General features: G+C 36.9%; 1 protein-coding gene across 1 annotated transcript in view; it reads right to left on the reverse strand.

Moving 5' to 3' along the window:
* Positions 1 to 245: 245 nt before the first annotated feature.
* The window catches only part of taf9 (TAF9 RNA polymerase II, TATA box binding protein (TBP)-associated factor), a 41329-nt gene continuing 18017 nt past the window's right edge, over positions 246 to 23557 (reverse strand). The window contains exons 4-7 of the mRNA XM_028815429.2: positions 21914 to 22048; positions 20256 to 20334; positions 12171 to 12284; positions 246 to 1491 (exon numbers count right to left, since the gene is read on the reverse strand). Coding sequence (XP_028671262.1) covers positions 1325 to 1491; positions 12171 to 12284; positions 20256 to 20334; positions 21914 to 22048 — 495 coding nt within the window. The 3' untranslated portion in view covers positions 246 to 1324. The remainder of the gene's footprint in view (positions 1492 to 12170; positions 12285 to 20255; positions 20335 to 21913; positions 22049 to 23557) is intronic.

Below are 23557 nucleotides of genomic sequence, written 5' to 3' on the forward strand. Positions count from 1 at the left end.
GGTCTCCCAATGGCGAGGCAGCATCGCTACCCACTGCGCCACCGTGCCGCCCCATGGAGCATTAAATCAGAACAAAATATGAAACTGGATTTAAATTAAAAGTCATTGAAGTGGCGAAAGGAATTGGGAACTGCGCTGCTACAAGAAAATTCAATGTGTCTGAGAAACTGGTGCGAGATTGGAGGAAGCAAGATGTACAAAAAAAAAAAGTTAAGTGTCGTATTTTTGAATGGCCGTATAAGCCAGGGTCTGATTTTATGATCGATTTTTTGGGTTTCAAGACCTGACTTATACGCGAGTATATACGGTAATACAAACACTTAACAATACAATAAGCTACTGTATCAATCTAAGACAATGAGTAACTTCTGAAGCAAAAGGTGCAGTCAAAGTAGGCAAAGAAATTTAAAGTGGTTAGAGGTTGTACTGAGGTAGGCATTTATAATTTTCAACAGGGCATGCAGAAGGCCATATCCACAGCAAAGCCAAAGTGTAAAAACAGTCCCATGAAAACAGCTTTAAACAAGTGAAATTTCCTTTTTTTGGGGAATTGAAAGTTTGGTGGCAGATATTGTAGTGTAATTATTCCCTAGTACTAGCACTGCCCTTTGACAGACTAGCACAGACAATCCTCTAAAGAGTTTACAATTTATAAAACTGTGAAATTGTACTGCAACAGACAAATAAAATAATTTATAAAGTTAAAAAACTAGAATGCTTTCAACAATCCTTTACCTTTCAAATTTTAATTAGTAATAACTTAACAGTAAACAGAACCTCTGAATGCAAAAAGTTGAAAAAATTACAAATTAAATACTTTGAGAATCAACATAACATTCTTTTTGAAAAGATCTGTAGGAGACACCAGATATACATATTTTTGAAGAATACTATTTTACTGTTCAAAAGTGTAAAAATGTATTTTGAGTTTTACAACACTGTTTAAACAGCCTATTTATTGAGAGTGCTTGGACTATGACACCAAACAGGTGGCAGTCCAATTAAAGTTATCAAATAGTTAATGCATTCTCCTTAATACATAAATACAGCCTAAATGTATTTTTAAGACATTAACAGAATTAAAAAAATATTTAAAAGACTTTTAGGAAATCATAGAACAGTTTATAAACTTTTTTTCAATTCAGAGATTCACATCATATACAGTTATGCGCCTGTTAACATCTACTACCCTCTACATTCAACTTGTGTAGTATGTTTTTTTTTTTAAACAAAATTACAATACAATTAACAGAGGGTTAGCCTTCTAACATTTAAAACCAGGTACAACAACTTCATAGACATCTTTTTGCTGACTACTGACGGGTCATAAAGCATCATAATCATCATCATCTTCATGTTTCCTTTTTAAGGAATTTGCTTCATTACTTGACGTTTGCGAAGAAACCATATTGGTTGTGATGACAATATTTTTTGAACCAATTAAAGATGGATTAATGAGTACATTCTGAACTGTATTTGTAGATGTTGCAGCTGAAAAATAAAAACACAATGAATAAACAAACAGTTGGCAAAGTTTATTTTCTAAACTTTGTGTTGTTTATATTATAAAGCCTCAAATCTTATAGAACAGCTTTTTTATACATAGAAAATGCTTCCATACTCATATTTGAAATGTTTTGAAGGAAATGAGAATGATTTAAATTGAACAATCTTAATCAAGAGTCTGAAGTAACTGAACTTACATCACCTACACTGGTGAATATGAAAAAGGAACAAGCACTTGTGGGGTCCAGATGTGATTAGGTTTGATACAAAGAAGCATTTTCACAATTTCAGAAAATCAAGTCGGAGGTTCAATCAAATATATTAACATCAGTCTGTAAAAGTATGCTTGTGAGGAAAGACAATTCAGAAATTGTAGAAATTAAGTAAATGAAATGTACTGCCTAGCACAGCACAAGTCGATAACTGAAGTACCTAGGTTGGCAAGTCTGTATTCTATTTAACTTCATATTTCTCTAAAAGATATAACCTGTATAACGCTGTGTGTAGAATTCACACTAAAACATGGCATACACACAAAAGTCGGAATGTGCGTACGCACAGAAAAATTCAGATGCAGAAACCGTGCATCAGCCGACGTCCACGCACTTCTGCTACATAAATCCCAGTCAGCGTGAAATGTAACGCTCGTGCACGCGCCTGCCATCCCTCCCAGAATGACACCTCTTAGAATATGCAAATCAATATAAATATTCCCTTAAGTTCTGCGCTCTGTGAAAAGACAACGGCAAAAGCCCGGGGTGGGGAATCAGCGAATGCCAAGTAGAGGCAAGGAAAAACATACTATTTGTTGGTTTAAGCAGTTGTATAAACAACAAAAGGAAGGTGATCGAAAGTTCAAGTTCAGAAAGTTGCACAGTGCCCAAAATAAAAATAGTTGTCAGATATCAAAGTCGCTGTGAAAAGGTGAGTCGTAGCTCACTGTCTCAGTGTAATATGGAAGCTTATTAGGGTACAGAGAAAAGAAAAAAAAATAAGGACACAGTGGAAAAAAAAATCTTGAAATTTCCACTTTAATCATGTAGTTTATTTTGTCATTAAAGTAGAACATCATAAGCTTAATCTTAAAATCGTTTAACTAGTTTCTCAAATCCCACTGTGACTAAAGTAGCATGTAAAATGCTTTGTGTTCTGTGTGTTTTTCTATGTACTCTGTGTGTGTGTGAATCACTACTTGTTGACTAAACAGGCTTTCTCTTATGCCGACAGGACACAGAATACATTACATTCAGGATATTACAGCTCTCTGAACAATTTAAATACTAAGATGTATACTTGATATCATTTTCATGATGAAATGAATTAAAGCATGTATTAAACATGGGGCCATGGTGGAGCAATGGTAGCGACGAGTTGGTGCCCCATCCAGAGATTGGTGCTGCGCCGTGTGCGACCCTCAATGAAATAATTTATTGCAGCAGTACTGTCTCTTTCAAACATATTAACACCCAATTCCTGTTCGTTTTCTTTCTCCAAGTAACCAATCGCCACACAATTAGCTCTTTAATAAATGTCAAGCCATCTGCAAGCTTAGAACGCTGATTCTTCAAAACTTTTAAGGAACACTGAAATATATCTGTAGTACATATATAATTCCAGCCATCAATCCATCCAGGGTCGCACCGGTCCCAGGAAGCATACAGTGCGAGGCAGGAACAATCCCTGAATGGGGGGTCCAAATCATCACTACCACTGTCCACACATTTAATAACAGCATACATTATTTAAATGAAGTTAAAAATGTATCTGTATAATGTAATATATATGTTGTCACACATGTGCGATTGGGAGCCAACCTAAGAGACCAGGAAATGAAAATTCCACACCAGGCCAGGGGGTGGTGGGGTGCACTGAACCTCTCTTTTTTCTCTCTGCAGACCAAACACAAAAAATCCTTCCTGTTCGGGTCCGGAGACATAACTTCCCGTAAACCAGCTATAAAAACCCCTCATCCTCCACACTTAAAACAGTTCTGTTTTGGACTCTAACAAGTACACATGGTACTCTACTTTAAAGCCTTTTGCAGCCAGGGAAAGTATACAGGTGGCTGCCCCAAACCTTCGTTATGTGTCCGGCCGTCTCTTTCACAATGTGTGTGTGTGTGTGTGTATTATATTATATTATATAATATACACACACACATACATACTGCATTTCATCTGAAAAAATGATATCAAGAGCTACAAAAAGATACAGCCTGGAAACCTAAATCGACTTAGAAGCCAGTAGTGTCATCATTTGTAAATACGCACTCTCTATGGAATTGAATTCCTTTATTGTTAAAGTATTGTACAATGAGATTCAATATGCAAATCCTCCATAAACTTATTTTCCTATAAAATGGTAAAATAACAACAAAAACAAATTTAACAATAAGATTAAAAAATGAAAAATATACAATATGAAAGCATAAGTTGCTCAGGTTGTGCAATATGACAATTGTAATGCAAGTTTACAGTTAGGTAATTGTACTTATAAGCACAAACAGTTCTACCGGGAGCACTTGATGGATTGATTGCGAGAGCATTTATAGCTCTTGGATGAAACTGTTTCTGAACTGCGAGGTTCGTGCAGGAAAGGCTCTGAAGCGTTTGCTGAATGGAAGAAGTTTAAATAGACTGTGCGCATGACTGAGGCAGCGTCTGCTCGATGCTGTACCCCAATAATTTTCTCCGTTCTTGACACAATCTGCAGTAGAGCTTTCCGATCAGCTGCTGTAGAGCTGTGATTCCACACTCAGATGAAGTGGGTTAAAAAAAACTCACAGTATTTGGAATAGTTTGGCCATTCGGTGCACCATTATATGGTTACGGGTTGATTACAATCAGATGCCTTAAACTAAATGCGGTTAATGTCAGTGTATTTGACAAAGCCGCATCAGGGATGTGGAATCTAAAAAATAAAGGGAAGCCACCCAGGAACAGTACACTGCTTTGACGCTGGGTGCCGACAGTTTGCAAAACCGAGCAGAAAACTTGTGTATGCTATGGTTTGAGCTGGCGTGAGAATGTGCGTGGCTTCATGCTAACTTTAGCTTTTATACATCACGATGTGAGCGTGGAAACAGGCGTACACAACATACATGAGGCCCCAGGACTGGCCAGATCAATCATTTGGTACATTCTTAAACAGAAGGAACTCACTGGTGAGCTCAGCAATACTAGAAGGCCTGGACAACCATGGAAGACAACTGTGGTGGATGATTGCTGAATTCTGTCCTTGGTGAAGAAGAATTCCTTCATAACATTTAGTCAAGCCAATTACACTACCCAGACTTATCATTGCCAGAGTCTACAATCAATTCCAGATAGCATGAACTGATAAGTTTAATGATAAACAAACTGTATTAAGAGTTTCTAAGGCTATAGAGAATGTTTAATAAAACCTCAAGTTATACCAACACTACTCAAATGAAGCATATTATTCTTATTCAAACAGCTCTAGCGGAAAATACCCTAGAGGTAAACTATCACCACAGAAAATGAATACAAAAACTTAATACAATATAGTAAGCTATCCATTTAATCAAAATTAGTAATTTCTGAAGCTAAAGGTGCAGTCAAGTTAAGCAAAGAAAACTAGTGGTCAGAGGCTGTATTGAGATATGTATCTGTTATTTTCACCAGGGCATAAAGAAGGTCATTGCCACAGCAGAGACAGTGTGTAAAAATAGTTCTGTGAAAACAGCTTTAAACATATGAAGTTTACTTTTGTATTAGGAAAAGAAAATTTGGTGGCAGATATTGTAGTGTACTTATTCCTTAGTACTAGCACTGCCCTTTGATAGACTAGCACAGATAGTCCTCTATAGAGTTTCACATTTATAAAACTCTGAAACTGTACTGCAACACAAAAATAAATTAATGGATGATAAATTAATGGATGACTTCATAATTCTTTCTGTGGCGAAGTATAACTCCTTTCACAACATTTAGCTAAACCAAGAACACTCTCTGGCAGGTAGGCCTATCACTGCCAAATTGTACAATCAAGTACATTCTGTGACTACATTCCTAGGTGTTTGCACAGATCTGCGGAGATAAGTCAATGGTGCCTATCGTGGTGGTAGTCCCCAAACTCAGTGGGGGATACCAGAAGAAAGGGACTGAAGAAGGAGGAGTCCTTTTTGAGCTTGGCTAGCTTGTAAAACTTCAGAGACAGCTAACAGGTACAGACAGGGAAGCGGAGTGTGGCAATGGCAGTGACGGAAGCAAAAATGCAGGTATGACAGCAGTTCAGCGAGGCCATGGAAAATTATTTTCAGTTGTGCTCAAAGCAATTCGGGCAAACTGTCAGGCGACTCAGAAAAGGAGAAGCAGTGCTTCACCTTTGCGATTAATAGCAGGGTTGGAGTGCCTGACAAAACAGTTGGGCGGTGAAAAGAGAACTTCAAGGACCACCTAAACCCTCTTTTGAGGAAGCAGAGACAGGAGATTCTGAGAAAGATGGAGGTAGTTATTAAAAAAATAATAAAGAAAAAAGCACCTCCTGGGGCAGGATTCTGGAAGAGGAAAATATTTGCCCAGAGTTCCTAAAGGCTCTGGATGTTGTTGGGCTGTCATGACTGACACACCCGCTTCAGTATTGTGTGGATGTCAGAGGACAGAGCCTCTGGATTGGCAAAAAGAGGTTGGTGAGGTCCCCTTCATTACCAGAGGGTGTATTCCAGCTTTAGGGGAATCACCCTTCTCAGCCTCCCTGGAAAGGCCTATGCTTGGGTTCTGGAAAGGAAGATTTTGATGTTGGTTGGGCCTTGGATTCAGGAGGTACAATGCAGATTTCATCCCGGGCGCGGAATACAGGACTAGCTTTTACATTTTTCAACAATTCTAGAGTATTCATGGAAGTATGATGAACCAGTCTACATGTGTTTTGTGGAATTGGACAGGGCATATGACTGTATCCTTTGGGGTGATCTGTGGGAGGTGTTTCGGGAATATGGGGTACTGGGTCAACTGTTGCAAGGTGTTCAGCTGTGGAACAACCAGAGCGAAAGCTTGGTTCGCATTGCTAGCAGTGTCAGATTCATGCCCTATATGGGTTCAAACCTCAAGCAGACGAGGTTTAAATATCTCAAGATCATATTCATGAGTGAGGGAAGAAAGAAATGGGAAATCAATAGGTGGATTGGAATGGTGTCTGTAGTAAATGTGGACACTACTGGTCAGTTATAGTGAAGAGGGAGTTGAGCCAAAAGGTGAAGATCTCTATTTACCAGTCGATCTATGTTCCAATGCTTAACCTATGGTCACAAGCTCACAAGCTTTGTGCAAGTTTACAAAAGAAATAGACTGCGGATAAAAGCTGTAGAAACCAGCTTCCTTTGCAGAGTATCTGGGCTCAGCTTTAGAGACAGGGTGAGAAGCACAGACATTCAGGAGGTGCTCAAAGTAGACCTGCTGCTCCTCCGCATGGAGAGCAGCAAGTTGAGGCAATTCAGGCAACTGATAAGGATGCCTCTTGGAAGCTTCCTTGGGGAGGTGTTTAGAGCATGTTCCAACTAGGAGAGAGACTATGGGGCAGACCCAGGACACAATAGAGAGATTTTATGTCTTGGCTGGCAAGGTAATACCACAGGAGGAATTGAAGGAGGCAGCAGGGAAAAGAGATGTCAGGGAAATACTCGCTTAGACTGCTTAGAATTCTCCTAACACATCTAAGTCTAATGGCAGGGATAATTGTAGGTCTGATATATAAAGCATCATATAGTCTGCAAATACTGATATTTTCTGTTCCGAGTCCTCTTTTAATCTCCTCTCTCTAGTTTCTTCTAGAGATGAACAGCCAGTGGGGTCTATGGCTGACGCAAAAAAATATTGGTGTTACTGGGCACACATGTGGAGTGCCTCATTCTAATTTGAAGAAATCTCAGTTTGTGTGATTAATGCAAACTGAAGTTTCTGGACTAATATAAAGTTGTTTAAGCCATACAGATACTGTACATTGGGGCCAAAACCAAACCTACAGAGTACAGTAAACAGATAATCACAACTGACTTTATCAAAGGCATTTTCTGCATTAATAGACATTAAAAATATCTGGTCACTCGGAAGCAGGGGTTGCGATAGGGAAGGATTTATTACACTGAACAGGAGCTGAAGGTTTGAAGAGGAGGGTCTGTGTGTAAAAAATCCAGTTTGTTCTTATGATATTACTAAGGGATGCACTTTCTCAATAAAACAATCAAGCAAAGACTTTCACAAGTATCTTAGTGTCATTATTCAGGCGTGAAACTGGACTATATGATTCACATTGTAGTAAGTCTATAGTTTTCTTTGGAAAAAATAGTTATTAAAGGATCCATTATCCAGGTCTGGATTTAAAAAGTGATTAAAATCTCCAGTTATTATCATTTTAGAAATGATTATATTAGAAACCAGTGCAAATACATTTTGCTAATTTTTTTTCTATCATCCACATCAGGAGCACATATATTTACCAAAGTTACTTTAGAGTTGAGTAAGTTCCCTGCAACCATGACATACTACCATTTACAATCAGATACTACATCTGCTGCTATAAGTAGGATTGCGTAATGGATTAAAATTGCAACACCTCTTGTTTTCTTATTATAAATAGAATGAAGGATTTATCAAGCAAGGCTCCTGTAAGAACACTACCTAAGCTTTTATGCTTGGCAGATCAGAGAATTATTTTTTTCTTTTACACGTCGTGATTTAGACCTTTGACAATCTAACTTACAAAGTTCTCTATTCATTAATGACTCATGCATACTTAATAAAATATGCTGTGTAGTATATGAGCTATATATTCTATAATATATATATATATATATATATATATATATATATATATATATATATATAATGTTAGAACAATATAGACAAGAACAGGCCATTCAGCCCAATAAAGCTTGCTAGTCTAATCCACATAATTCTTCCAAAGTCCTATTGTCTACCACACTACTTGGTAACTTATTCTATTGTCCTCTGTGCAAAGAAAAACATCTGCATGAAATTTTACATTAACAAGTTTCCAACTGTGTCCCCATGATCTTGATTAACTCATTTTTAAGTAACAGTCTCTATTCACTGTACTAATTCCTTTCATAAATACTTCAATCATGTTTTCTACTTTATCTTCTTTTGCTTAAACTGAAAAGGCCAAGCTCTTTAAATCTTTCCCCTGTATCCCTGGAATCAGCCTAGTCACTCTTATCTGGATGTTGTCTAGTGCTTCTATGTCATTTTTGAAGCCTGGACACCAAAACTGTACACAATACTACAGGTGAGGTCTAACCAGTACATTATAAAGCATCAGCATAACCTCCTTGGAATTGTTATTTCACACATTATAATACCTAACATTATATTAGCCTTTGTAATGGCTTCTGAACACTGTCTGTAAAATGAGAGCGATGAGTTCACTATGACTCCTAAATCCTCATAAGGTGTACAGTAGATTTTCAGACTTCTCATTGTGTATTCAAACCTAACATTTTTACTTCCTACATGTCCTTTTGTTGCTTCATCACAGAATTCCAGCATGTTGCTAAAACACAACCTCCCTCTTCTGAAACCATGCTGATTATTCAGAAGAACTCCTATTCTTGCCATGTGTTGCTCAATCATTTCCTTAATAATTTTAAGTTACCTGCGAAGCACATTAAGTTTACTAGCCTACAGTGGCCTGGATCTGCCCAGATCACCCTTTTTTATATAACAGGATAATATTTACCTACTTGCAGTCCTTAATTTCCCTAGTGCGAAGTGACTATTTAAAAATATACAAGGGTTTTATTTATGTACCTGTTAACCTCCTTAACACCAGAATCCCTGAAGCCTACGAAAAAAGTCGTAATGCCGGGCCATCTTAAATTCCTTTGCTCTTCCTAATCAGCATCTTTGTTTTGCAAATGTCTCAATCAGCACAAGTAGCCTGCTATCACATCCCCCACTGATGCAGCTGAAGTTCTCCCAGCTCAAGTCTGTTTATCTGGGTGTGAGGTGTCTGGAATTGTATAAGGTAAATAATATATCATCTGAAATATATACATTTCATGTGTGTTCCGTGGCTACAGAAGTCTGGGTAAATGCAGGATGATGACAGGAAATGCCAGGCAAGAAACGTTGAATACGTAACTAAAGCAGAAAATTTTTCTCATGTTATAGTACTAATGACAAAATGCTGATGTGAACTGTATAATGTGTGAAGTCCAAATATCAACTAAACACTTTCACAAAATGAACAACAAAACAAGTGCGCCTTTATTCAAGAATATAACCGAAGAAAAACAAATTATTATTTGTTGTTATTATTAAGTTATATGTTGCTGCCAATATGTAAAAACGGAAGCACAAATGTCACTCTCATGGCTGGTTTAGAGGTAAGAATGTCTGTTTCTAAATCAAGAGGTTGAGGGCTTGATCTTCCCCACATTTAAGTTTGAGTAGTGAGCTGCTATTATTATTACTATTATATAATAAAAACATATTTGATTTCAGTCTGTAACACACATTATATTTTTGATACTTGTAAAAGTTTTTTTTTTAATTCAGTTTAATTCTCTCAGTCATGTTCACGTGGTACAACCAACTTGCCTCTCCCTCTCTGAGTTGATGGTGTTTATCTCCTCTTTTCACAAGAGCAGCAAAGACCACAGCTGGGGCTATAGTCGATGCCTGGTCAGAACTGTTTGTTGTACCGGCAATTAAGATTCAATATGGCATTTGCACTTTCATAACAAAGACATCCATGCAGAATGTGGGAAAAAATGACAGATTTGCTGCAATCTTGAACATCTGGCAAAGTTTTGTTGAGAACTGTGTTTTGAGTTACAACCCAGGGCAACATATTACTGTTGATTAGCACCTGTTTCCAACTAAGTTTCGTTGTCCTTTCTTGCAATACACCTGAACCAAGCCTAACAAATTTGGCCATAACGTTTTGAATGGCGGGACGTTTGGAGACAAAGTACATGTAAAATGCCACTCCTTATTTAGGAAAAATCCCAGTCGTCCGACAGGAAATAGACTTTCCGAAACTGCAGTCATAAAGCCGTTTCTGGACAAATGCAGAACAGTAACAACAGACAACTTCTTTATGTCACTTTCCCTGGCTAATACACTGCTCTACAGCAACACAACTTTGCTTGGCAACATAAAATTCCACCCGTTGATCAAGTCACTTCAGTATGCGAGCAACTCTCCACGCTAATGTTCAGATCTGGCAGTGCCATGCTGATGGTGAATGCACCCAAAGAGAAGATGTCTGTCTGCATTCTCAGTACCATGCGCCATAACGTGGAGATCTGGCAAGATTGTGTTTTCATGCATGAATGTGTATGTGTGCATGCATGAGAGAGGCAGTGACAGATTTGATGTCATTCAAGTGGTTACTGTAATATAAACACTTTTTGCAAAGATGTAACAAAACAAGTGTGCTTTTATTCAAGAATAAAACTGAATAAAAAAAATTCAAGTAACAAGACATCAAGACGACATGATTCACCAGCGTTTGTCTGCTTATATCCCTTTCATGATATCTTTTACAATTAGCAAAAATTTTAAATTGGTTGCTAACAGACACAAATGTATGTTTTTATTCTACAATAGTAAGAATAAGAGCAGCTCACTGCTCAAAACTGAGGCATCCAGGGTCGAACCCGTGACCTTTTCATTACCAGTCAGCAGTTCTTACTGCTGCACCACCAAAGCGGTCGTATTAAATGTGTGTCAATGTCGCACCTAATGCGGGATCTTTTTCTGCAGTTATATTCTTGAATAAAAGCGCATGTGTTTTGTTATTCTTGTACCTTTTGTGAAAATGTTTGATAATTGGACTTCAGGCTACACTTTGTCTACATTTTGTCAATTATTACTAAAACATGAAAAACTTTTCTATTTTAACAATATGTTTACATAGATTGTTGTAGAAACGGAACACACATGAAATGCATGTATTCCAAACAACAATATATTATTTACCCTATACAACTCTAAGCAACTCACAGGCAGGTAAAGCAGACTTGAGCTGAGAGACCTCTGTGCCTTTCTGTGTTGGTGGGGGGGATGGGATAGCAGGCTGCTTGCTGCTTGTGTTGATCGACACATTTACAACACAAAAGACGCTGACGGAGAGGTGTGAAGGGATTTAAGGTGGGTCGGGCTTCAGGGATTCTAGTGTTAAGTAAATGAATACACTTTAATATAGTACTGTTTGAAGAGACTGACACTTTCTCAAAGTTAATAAGAAAAAATACTTTGAAAGTTTTGTTGACCAGTGAGGGCTGAGGTTATTGTGAGTGACACAAAGAAAGGTTCTTAAATACAGAGTGAGAAGATCAATAATGAGCATAAGCACTGTAGTCAAGGCAGTCAGTTGAGGTGGACTGAACATTCAGCTAGAAGAAGGGTTACATCGTTCAGATGGTCTGGAAGCACCTGGGGTCTGTTACTAAAGAAAAAAAAAAAAAGACTCTTTTCTTGACTATAGACAATATTTTAACATTATCTTCATACTTAAATTCCAACTACAAAAATAATTTGTTAAAGCAACATTTACAACTAACAAGGAATGGAAAAATACTGTTAAAAAGACTTTAAAAAGACAACCTAAAATTGAAAACAGGTAAAGTGCATTTTGGAAAGCACAATTAAAGTCAAATTTAATTCTGAGTAAAATACCTGATTTAATTGTTGAAGACTGTGAGGTTGGAATCTGTACTGTAAATCGTTGACCAGAGAGTGATACTGGTGTCACAGGTTTATTGGTAACTGATACAGTCTGAGCAGGATTACCTAATTCATAAAAAAAAAAAAAAAAAAAAAAAAAAAAAAGGCAAATCAGCAATTTTAAACAGCTTTTAGTGGTAATGCATTAGTTCTGGAGGTTTTTGACAATCCACACATGACACAACATACTGCAATTTATCACTTTAAATATTTTCATTTTGTTTTCAAAAAGCAGAAGATTACAGTGGTGTTTATCAATCAAATAACAGATACAACCATTTACTTCAAAATTCAATACAAAAAAACAGAAAAAAGCAGAGCGCAAAGCAAATTCAACATCTACCCAAGAGAAAGAGATAAGGAAGACAGACCATTTAGTGGACACACCCAATTTTTTAAATATAATACAATGATTAATAGCATAAGAATGTCATTAACAGGATCAGCACACTTATTCTAAAATGCAAGTACTATCAATCAATTCTTTAAAAAAAAAAAAAAAAAAAAAAAAAAAAAAAAAAAAAAAAGGGACCTATCTTCTTAAAGAGTTTGACTTCTTTGCAATTTGAGATAAATTACAAATGTTTCCTACTCACTAAGTTACAGAAAATGGGTTTGGGGTTGGTTCTGATTGTGACACCTAGGATAGCCTAGAAGTATTTAAAGATTTTTGCTCTGATTGATCGGCCTCCAGTCGAAATCTGCTAATGCTCAATATAAAACACTCAATCAGTAATCGGTAAATTGCCTTATCACAAAACTCTTTCCAGCCCCTGCTTTTCTAAGTTTTATGGTAAATAGTTGTAGTGCTTCTTTATGCAGCAAACTTCTTGTAGTGCTCCTTGGCAGTGAACTTTCTGTACAGTACAGCAGCAAGTCAAGCACAATTGGGTTGTTAGTATATTGGCAATAAGTGTTTTGTATTATTGGGGTACAAAGTAAGGAATATAAAGAAGTACCGCAGGATTTTATTTATATTGCAGACCAAGCCTGTTTATGTTTATTTGTCTCATTGTCCAGGTTTTTATACTGTAGCTTGTAAATTTGCTGCACAGTTAAAAAAAAAATAATAATAAATAAAGTTAGGTAGAGACATGCCACCTTCTGCCTTGGCTCTTTGTAGGGTCACCCTTCAGATACATGGATATTTTGAATTCCAAATAAATAAGGTTATGATTGAATCTACCTTCTGAAAAAATTATTTATTCATGTATATTGGAATGTTTTGAAATAGAAAAAGAAGCATAGGAAGGATATTCACCTTGACGGTGTTAATTCTTCCAGCTAAAGTGAGATGAAGGGTAGTATGTAAGTCTTACTTCATTTTTTCCACGCAGACAGCAAAATTTTGTTGATAAAGAGCTTTATGTTTACTTGTGATGTTTACCCCTAGGTATTTAAACTGATCTGCGATGATAAAAGAGAAGGTGACCAATCTAATATTGTGTGCATCTGATCTGCGATGATAAAAGAGAAGGTGACCAATCTAATATTGTGTGCATGAGAGTTCACTGGAAAGAGCACACTTTTACTCAAATTAATTCTGAGACCATAAAGCTTTTGAAATTCAGTACATGCTGTTAGGACTGCAGGCACAGTATTTTGTGGATCTGATATATATAGTACCATATCATCTACATATAGTGAAATTTTCTGTTCCAAGTCCTTCTCCGATATTCCTATTTATCTCGTAAGCATTTTGACAGGGAACTGCCAGTGGCTCAATGGCGATTGCAAAAAACAGTGGTGACAAGGGGCATTCTTGTCTAGTACCATGTTCTAGTTTGAAGTAGTCTGAAATAATGTTAATACAAACTGAAGCTTCTGGACTGGTATACAGTAGTTTGATCCATGCACAAATTTCTCCAATGTAGTGAAAAGGCAGTTCCATTCAACCACATCACATGCTTTTTCTGCATCCAACAATAATATCTTCAGGGTGTCAGACTGGGGGTGAATACATTACATTAAACAGGCGTTGAATATTGGAAGCTAAGTGTTTGCCTTTAATAAATCCAGTTTGGCCTTGTGATATTACAGAAAGAAGCACTTTCTTAATCCTTCATTATTTGAGAATTTTTTATAAAAATTGAGAGGGTACCCATCAGGATCTGCTGCTTTCCCACTCTGAGTGAGTTTATAGCATCTAGTAATTCTGACAGTGCCAGAGGTTTTTCCAATTCCTGTGCTCTTAGAGCATCTACTTGTGGTATCTGTAATGCAGCAAAAAAACTTTTTTATATTATGGTTTATTTCAGATAGATACAGTATATTACAGAAAAATGAAACAATCTGACAGGTTGCAACTATTAGAAGAATTTTATTTTCTGTTATACCATATGAATTATGGATGTTTTGTACATATTTTATTAAAGATATGCATTTTAAGGAAATGTTATTTATTTTAGCATTTTTATGGTTAAAGAACTAACTCTACAAAACTTAATATTGTTAAAAAATTAACAGTTAACACCTGTGATCTATAGTTTAATTATAAAAATACCAGAGTTAATACTTTAATATTGGATATAAAGCCTTCATGTGTTTGTAGATACCAACACTCAAGGGTTTAATTTGTCCTGGGTATATTTTAGACATTTGTAAATGAGATAAATGTGATTGATGCAAGACTAACACTAGAATACCTGAATCCTATGAAAATATTCGTAATGCTGGGCAACCTTAAATTCCCTCGCACATCCTCTTCAGCGTCAGACCCTGCTCACTCATTCGCAAAATTCTCAGAGATGATCTGTCTTTATCTGGGAGTTAGGTGTCTGGAATTGTATAGGGCAAATTATGTATTGTTATTTGGAATACATACATTTAATGTGTGATCCATGTCTACAGCGATCTGTGTAAATGTAAAATGACAGGAAATGCAAGGTAAGAAATGTTGAACACATAACTAAACAAACTTTTTTCATGTTATAGCAATAATTGACAAAATGTTGTTGTGAGGTGTATAATGTGTGAAGACTGAAGTCCAAATATTAAATAAAAACTTTCACAAAAGGTATAACAAAACAAGTGCTCTTTTTATTCAAGAATATAACCAAAGAAAAGGAAATTATTAAATTTGCATTTTGCTGTCAATGTGTAAAAACTGAAACCCAAATATTAAATCAACACTAGGGAGACATGTCCGTTTAGTGCTGAGATAAGAACTGCCGTCTCATAATCAAAAGGTTGTGGGTTCGATCCTGGGTCCTCCCCACACTTACCATTTTCAGTAGTGAGCTTCTATTATTATTATTATTATATATTACAAACAAACATTTGATTTGAGTCTGCAACAGCTGGTGTAAATTTTTGGTGCTTGTAAAAGTTTTTTTTCTGATTCAGTTTTATTCTCTCAGTCATGTTAACGTGGTACAACCAACTTGCCTCTCCCTCTCAGAGATGATGTTTATCTCCATTCTTTTCACAAGAGTAGCAATGACCATAGTTGGTGCCATGGTTCTTGCCTGGTCAGAAGTATTTGTTGTACCGGCAATTAAAGATATGATGCCTTGTGACTGCTATCAGACTCTCTTACGGCAAAGACAACCGTGCAGAACGTGTGAAAAATGACACATTTGCTGCGATCTCGGACATCTGACAACGTTTTGCTGAGAACTGTGCTTTGAGTTAGAACACAGGGCAATATATTACTGTTAATAAGCAACTGTTTTCCAACCAAGATCCATTGTCCTTTCTTGCAATACTTCTCAACAAAGCCTGACAAATTTGGCATAAAGTTTTGGATACGGCAGATCTGGAGACAAAGTATATATATGCAATGCCACTCCTTATTTAGGAAAAGATCACAGTTGTCCCATGTGAGAAAGACGTTCCGAGACGGTCTTCATAAAGCTTATCGAGCCATTTCTGGAAAAAGGCAGAACCTTAACATCAGACAATTTCTACACGTTGCTTTAGCTGGCTCATAGACTGCTGCACCGCAAACACAACTCTGCTTGACACCATAAATAAAGTGGGATGGGAACTTCCACATGCAGTTAAAGTCACTTATACGCAAGCAATTTTTCACACTAGTGTTTAGATCTGATGGTGTATGCGTCCAAAAGTAAGTCTGCCTGCATTCTCAGTACCATGCACCATAACGTGGAGATGGGCAAGATCGAAGGAAAAAAACATAGCGTTTTCAAATAACGTTTTCATGTATGGATTGTGTTTGCATGCACGAGAGAGGCAGACACAGATTTGACTTTAGTCAAGTGGTTACTGCAATATAAAATAAACATTTTTGCAAAGGTATAATGAAACAAGTGTGCTTTTATTCAAGAATAAAACTGGAAAAAAAAAAAAGTGACATGATTTCAAGACATAATTCACCAGTGTTTGTGTGTCTACATTTATCCGTCAGCAAAATCTTTTACAAGCAGCACAAATTTACACCAGGTTTTACAGACTCAAATCAAATGTATGTTTTATTATATAATAGTAAATGCGGGGAGGACCCAAGATCAAACCCGCAACCTCTTACGAGTCAGCAGTTCTTACCTCTGTACCTGCCAAGTTGATACGTTTAGTGTGTGTCGATTGATATTTGGAAATCTTTTTTTACACATTGATAGCAAGATTTAAATTGAATAATTTCTTTTTCTCCGGTTATATTCTTAAATTAAAGCGCACTTGTTTTGTTATACCGTACCTTCAGTCTTCACACATTACACTTCACGTCAGCATTTTGTCATTATTGCTATAACATGAAAAAAGTTTAGTTATGCGTTCAACATTTCTTGCTTCACATTCCCTGTCATCCTGCATGTACAAAGATTGTTGTAGCCAAAGAACATACACGAAATGCATGTATTCCAAATGATGATATACAGTGCATCCGGAAAGTATTCACAGCACATCACTTTTCCACATTTTGTTATGTTACAGCCTTATTCCAAAATGGACTCAATTCATTTTTTTCCTCAGAATTCTACACACAACACCCCATAATGACAACGTGAAAAAAATTTACTTGAGATTTTTGCAAATTTATTAAAATAAAAAAAATGAGAAAGCACATGTACACAAGTATTCACAGCCTTTGCCATGAAGCTCAAAATTGAGCTCAGGTGGCATCCTGTTTCCCCTGATCATCCTTGAGATGTTTCTGCAGCTTAATTGGAGGTCCACCTGTGGTAAATTCAGTTGATTGGACATGATTTGGAAAGGCACACACCGGTCTATATAAGGTCCCACAGTTGACAGTTCATGTCAGAGCACAAACCAAGCATGAAGTCAAAGGAAATTGTCTGTAGACCTCCAAGACAGGATTGTCTCGAGGCACAAATCCGGGGAAGGTTACAGAAAAATTTCTGCTGCTTTGAAGGTCCCAATGAGCACAGTGGCCTCCATCATCGTAAGTGGAAGAAGTTGAAACCACCAGGACTCTTCCTAGAGCTGGCCGGCCATCTAAAACTGAGCAATCGGGGGAGAAGGGCCTTAGTCAGGGAGGTGACCAAGAACCCAATGGTCACTCTGTCAGAGCTCCAGAGGTCCTCTCTGGAGAGAGGAGAACCTTCCAGAAGGACAACCAACTCTGCAGCAATCCACCAATCAGGCCCTGTATGGTAGAGTGGCCAGACGGAAGCCACTCCTTAGTAAAAGGCACATGGCAGCCCACCTGGAGTTTGCCAAAAGGCACCTGAAGGACTCTCAGACCATGAGAAAGAAAATTCTCTGGTCTGATGAGACAAAGATTGAACTCTTTGGCGTGAATGCCAGGCGTCACGTTTGGAGGAAACCAGTTACCGCTCATCACCAGGCCAATACCATCCCTACAGTGAAGCATGGTGGTGGCAGATGACTGCAGCAATGTACAGAGACATCCTGGATGAAAAACCTGCTCCAGAGCGCTTCTGACCTCAGACTGGGGCGACGGTTCATCTTTCAGCAGGACAACAACCCTAAACATACAGCCAAGATATCAAAGGAGTGGCCCAGCCAGAGTCAAGACTTGAATCCGATTGAACATCTCTGGAGAGTCTTAAAATGGCTGTGCACGACGCTTCCCATCCAACCTGATGGTGCTTGAGAGGTGCTGCAAAGAGGAATGGGCGAAACTGGCCAAGGATAGGTGTGCCAAGCTTGTGGCATCATATTCAAAAAGACTTGAGGCTGTAATTGCTGCCAAAGGTGCATCGACAAAGTATTGAGCAAAGGCTATGAATACTTAAGTACATGTGATTTCTCAGTTTTTTTTTCTATTTTTAATAAATTTGCAAAAACCTCAAGTAACTTTTTTCACGTTGTCATTATGGTGTGTTGTGTGTAGAATTCTGAGGAAAAAAATGAATTTAATCCATTTTGGAATAAGGCTTGTAACATAACAAAATGTGGAAAAAGTGATGCGCTGTGAATACTTCCGGATGCACTGTATTTACCATATACATTTTCAGACACCTAACTCCCAGATAAAGAGATTTAGACTGAGAATTTTGCATCTGACTTGACTTCAGCTGTCTCAGTGTGGGATGAGTGTGCAGGCTGCTTGTTGCTTGTACAGACTGACAAATTTGCACAACAAAGACGCTGATGAGGAGGTACGAAGGAATTTAAGGTAGCCCAGCAATACAAATATGTTTGTAGGCTTCAGGGTTTCTAGTGTTAAATGGAATTATGGAATGCTTGTCAGATACAGAAATTTACTGTATTTATTAGTGTAGTGCCACTCCTTTTTGAGAAGCTAATTGAAAGGTCTCTTTCACACAGTCCCATAGGATCACTGAAGGATAGGTTGCTTAAAATATTTATATTTATTGCTGAAATGCAGTCTGAGTCTTCATTAAGACTAACCAGTATAGCCTCTGCGGGATACATATGGCTGCGAGATGTGGAAAGTCTGGTACATTTCTTTTAACACCATTTCTAATATATAGACACGAATAAAAATGTGTAGCTGTATAGTTAAATCTGGAGAGTAAGTGTTCAAAAGATTCAAATATGGGGTCTATATAAAAATTTCTAGCATCTTAATCCCAGTTTTTTCCGTAAATTACATACGAAGTTTGTTAAAGAAGGTAGAATAAGGCAATTATTGTGTATATCAGTAACAAATTTGAAATGTGTCCTATATTGGTTCCCAAATTTCAAGTAAATGGTGAACAACTGTATTGCTGGTAAATTGTCAGTAAAAAAAGTCAGTATTGACAGCAAAGTATACAAAGGAGATTTAGAACAAGATCCGTTTTCCATTGCAAGCCAGGCTGGTGTAAATTTATGAATTTCTGCCAATTTCCAAGGTTGTATCGTGCACATATTTGGTACCCAGTAGTAAAATAGAAAGTCAGTGCCATGCAACCTTCTGCTTTAGATCTTTGGAGAGTCATGGCATGCCTGCATCAGTTTCTACATGAATGATGTTATGATTAAGTCTAACTTCTTAAATAATTATTTGCTGATGTATACAGGGATATCTAGCCATAACAACTTCAGAAGTGCTCATGTTAAGAAACAATGCAATTTACGTTTTGCATAAATTCTCTATCCTCCACATTAAGTGTAGACATTTTCACCTAAATTAAATTTATATTTGAATAAATTCCCCACTGCTGTGACATAGCACACTTCAGGATTGGGTACTACAACTATTGCTATAAGATCTACTGCTTTTATTGACATTTTGTGATCTTAATAAACAATAGAAGTCAATGGTGACAAATGTTGTACAACAGCAAACAATGCGAAAATGTCCATGGAAAAAAAAAATCTTACTTTATTTGTCACATAATCCACATGTCAGTGATATTAGATGAATGCTCAAAATGTGCAAAACAGATGCTTTGTTTTTTATTGCTTTACTGTTTTATTAAAATAGAGATTTCCAAAGAAATCAATGCACACTGAAGACATTGAGGAGGAGAGGCAGATCTTCAATTTAAAAAGGCAATCCTTTGTGGCTTTGGTCTCCTGCTTATCATTTGGCAATAAGACTGTCTTACCTTTAGCACACAGTATTTCTTGCTTTATTCAATATGAAACACAAACTTTAATTGCTGATGGCAATGTAATCAAAAATTCAAAACACTTTCTTACCAAGAGTTGGTGTACTTGGTCGACTAGTGACGGCACCAACACTTAGCCGTGGTGCTGTTATTCTTCCAACAGAAGAACCCTGGAGGATTGGGGGTGGGAGAAAACAGGGATATCATTTATTGACTGGTTGGGGGTGGGAGAAAACAGGAATATAATTGCAGTGATAATTCTGCACATAAAAAAAACTCATGCCCTCTATTAAAATAATCCTTTGTACTGTCCCGATTTTCCAGAATGCTGAACCCTAAATTGGACCAATTATAATTTATTGTTACAACAAAAAATGATTGTAAAAATACAATCATGAATACAAAGATGTAACATATCAAAGGAAGAATTAAGATACATTAATTACAATTAAACTGAAACACCACCCATACCAATCCAGAAAGCTATTTGATTATGAAGGCCCATTATATACCCTCACATTATCAACAGAAATAATATAATATAAGGATGTCACAAAAGATGTCAGCTAAATGGTTGTTACCGGTTTTGAAAACATAGAAATTCCATCTAAGCTAGATGCATTGTGGACATTAACTTAGTTAAAAGTCCTTGTTATGTAATACAGAAACAGGAAAGGATGAATTATGTAGTACTGCTGGAAACGGAAAGCCGAGCTGCTTGTTATCATGATCAAAATGGAAACATTAAATTGGTCTACAATGAAAGGTGAGGATACTGGATTTGCTTCTAGTTTGTAGTCCATAAGCATTTCTATCTCTGCCAAAGTCTGCTACCAGGGTAGTACTGCATATAGACAAAGATATACAGAAATAGATACACAGACAGACAGAGGCAATTTCTACCCTAAATGCATTCAATGGATGATGTTTTTATTCATTACCTTTACAGTATTTCTAATTTTCTTTTGTCATTAGCCTATGGGGGACATGTAGGCAAAGAATTTATTGTACTATGAACACATGACAAACTTTAACCTACACTTGATGACTTGAAACATTCTAGTCACTGAAGTACATGTTTCTACACTATCCAGCTGAAGTGAGATCTCAAACCCATGGTATTTTGCATAAAATAACATCCTCCCCACTTTTATTTTGTACTATTTATAAAAGAAATCTCACTTTTTCTAAAAACCCTAGTCACCAACATATTCAATTTTAAAATGAGCAAGTATATAAGCTTTCTCCTTAGCCTTCCAGTTTCTGATGGGGTGGTTGTCCAGACACATCCTTTATTGTAGATTTTTTGGTTACCTCTTCTCACATGGTTGGGGTGAAGCATTTGGGGGAAAAGGTGATGTGGGGATTATCATCTATATGTTATAAAATCATTTGTAAAAATGTACTTATATTTGTTAGATTCAATAAATATTTGACGCCTCCCCCACTAATCAACATCATATAATACGTGAAATTCCATATAACAAATGAACAGCAAAAACAATTCAATGCTTCAGTCTACATTATAACAATGTTTGGAACAGGCCTCGTAAGAACTTACTAAATTAATTTTACACTGTATAGAGTATTTGAAAGCATATGCCTTCTAATGAACATATTCAAGGCTATGCTTTCAAACAAATCCTATAGCAAGTAGATGCAATTATTTAATTTTCAGAAAACACTACACTCCTAAATCAAAAAGGACATAATACTTAACTTAGTATTCCAAAACACCCACACACTAACCTTTTTTTGGAGAGATTTAAGTCTGTAGTTGGGTGCTGTTAAGCAATATCTGTCTGGGGGAAGTCTGGGTCCACAGTATGGCTTTATTAAGGGCAGTGGAGTTTGATTCTTCTGCCTTGCTACCTCCAATAAAAACTAAAAAAAAAAAAACAAACAAATGCTGCTCAATAATTATATTTCACACACCAAAAAACACTAATGACATGTACATTAAAGCAAATAAAAGTAATTTAGTATAGCAAAATATCTCTTGCTTGTAATGACAGAAAAATACCTTTTGTAAAACCATGAGTTATGGCTATACTTGAGTAAATCGAAATACACAGGAAATGCAAAGAAAAAAGAAAAACTAATTAGAATTGGTAAAGATAAAATGAAAGATATATTTTAAAAAAAGAAAAAAGCATCAAACTGAGTACAAGAAATGTACACCTTATCACCAAATAGCAAGTATTTTTCTAGGACCAATTCCTTGCAACAGAAAGAAATATATCATTTCAGAAGTTAACAATCAACTAATCACAGTAACTATCCTCTCAAATAGTAGTTAATATACACCTGACATCAATTAAACCCACTTTGATTGAGTTCAGATAAAGTTTGGCTGTTCCTGTAGGATTATTCTGACATTCCTTTTGGTGCACCATACTCCAAAAACCATGGTCGACAAAGAGCTTTTAAAACATGAATGGAATCTCATCATTGAAAAGTATCACTTAGGACAGGGGTACAAAAAGGTATCCAAAGCATTAAACATCCCATGGAGCATGGTGGAGAAAATATCAGGACATCCCTCCAAGACTGTTTGGAAGACAAGGAGAAAAATGGTCAGGGAAGCCACCATGAGGTCTACAGCAATTAACACTATAATCCCTGAAGCCTGCGAAAATGTTTGTTGTACCGTATCACCTTAATTTTCCCCATAGCTCCTTATCACTGCGCCAAATGCCTGCCAATAAGCACTTCTGTTTTGCAAATGTGTCAATTAGCAAAACGCAGCCTGCACTCACCAATCTTCCATTGACACTAGAATCCCAGAAGCCTATGAAAAAACTTGTAATACCAGGGCACCTCAAATTTCTTCGCACCTCTCCATTAGCGTCTTTTGTTTTGTAAATGTGTCGATCAACACAAGCAGCCTGCTATCCCATTTACCCCCACACCTCCCCTCCCTCACCACAGCTCAACTCTGACAAAAACGTTCTCCCAGCTCAAGTCTCGTTTATCTGGGTGAGAGGTGCCTGGAGTTTTATAGGGTAAATAATATTATTTGGAACACATGCAGTTCATGTGGGTTCTGTGTCTACAATGACCTTTGTAAATGTATGATGACATGAAACGCAGGAAATGTTGAACACATGCGTAAAACAGAATTTTTTTTCATGTTATAGTACTAATAAAAAAAATTTGATATGAAGTGTATAATGTGTGAAGACTGAAGTACAAATATCAAATAAACACTTTTACAAAAGTGATGAGAATTTGAAGAGAATACCCTTCCAGCACCCAAACTGAAGAAAATTTAGGAGATATACCAGGTGACTGTAGCAAAATTTTGGAGCGTTTGTATTCCAGACCGTCGCATGGCTTATAAGAGCAGACTGTCATGTAGAGGTGGGTGGTATGACCAAAATTCTATATCAC

The sequence above is a fragment of the Erpetoichthys calabaricus genome, chromosome 12 (assembly GCF_900747795.2).
Source record: "Erpetoichthys calabaricus chromosome 12, fErpCal1.3, whole genome shotgun sequence".
Taxonomy (NCBI): Eukaryota; Metazoa; Chordata; class Cladistia; order Polypteriformes; family Polypteridae; genus Erpetoichthys; species Erpetoichthys calabaricus.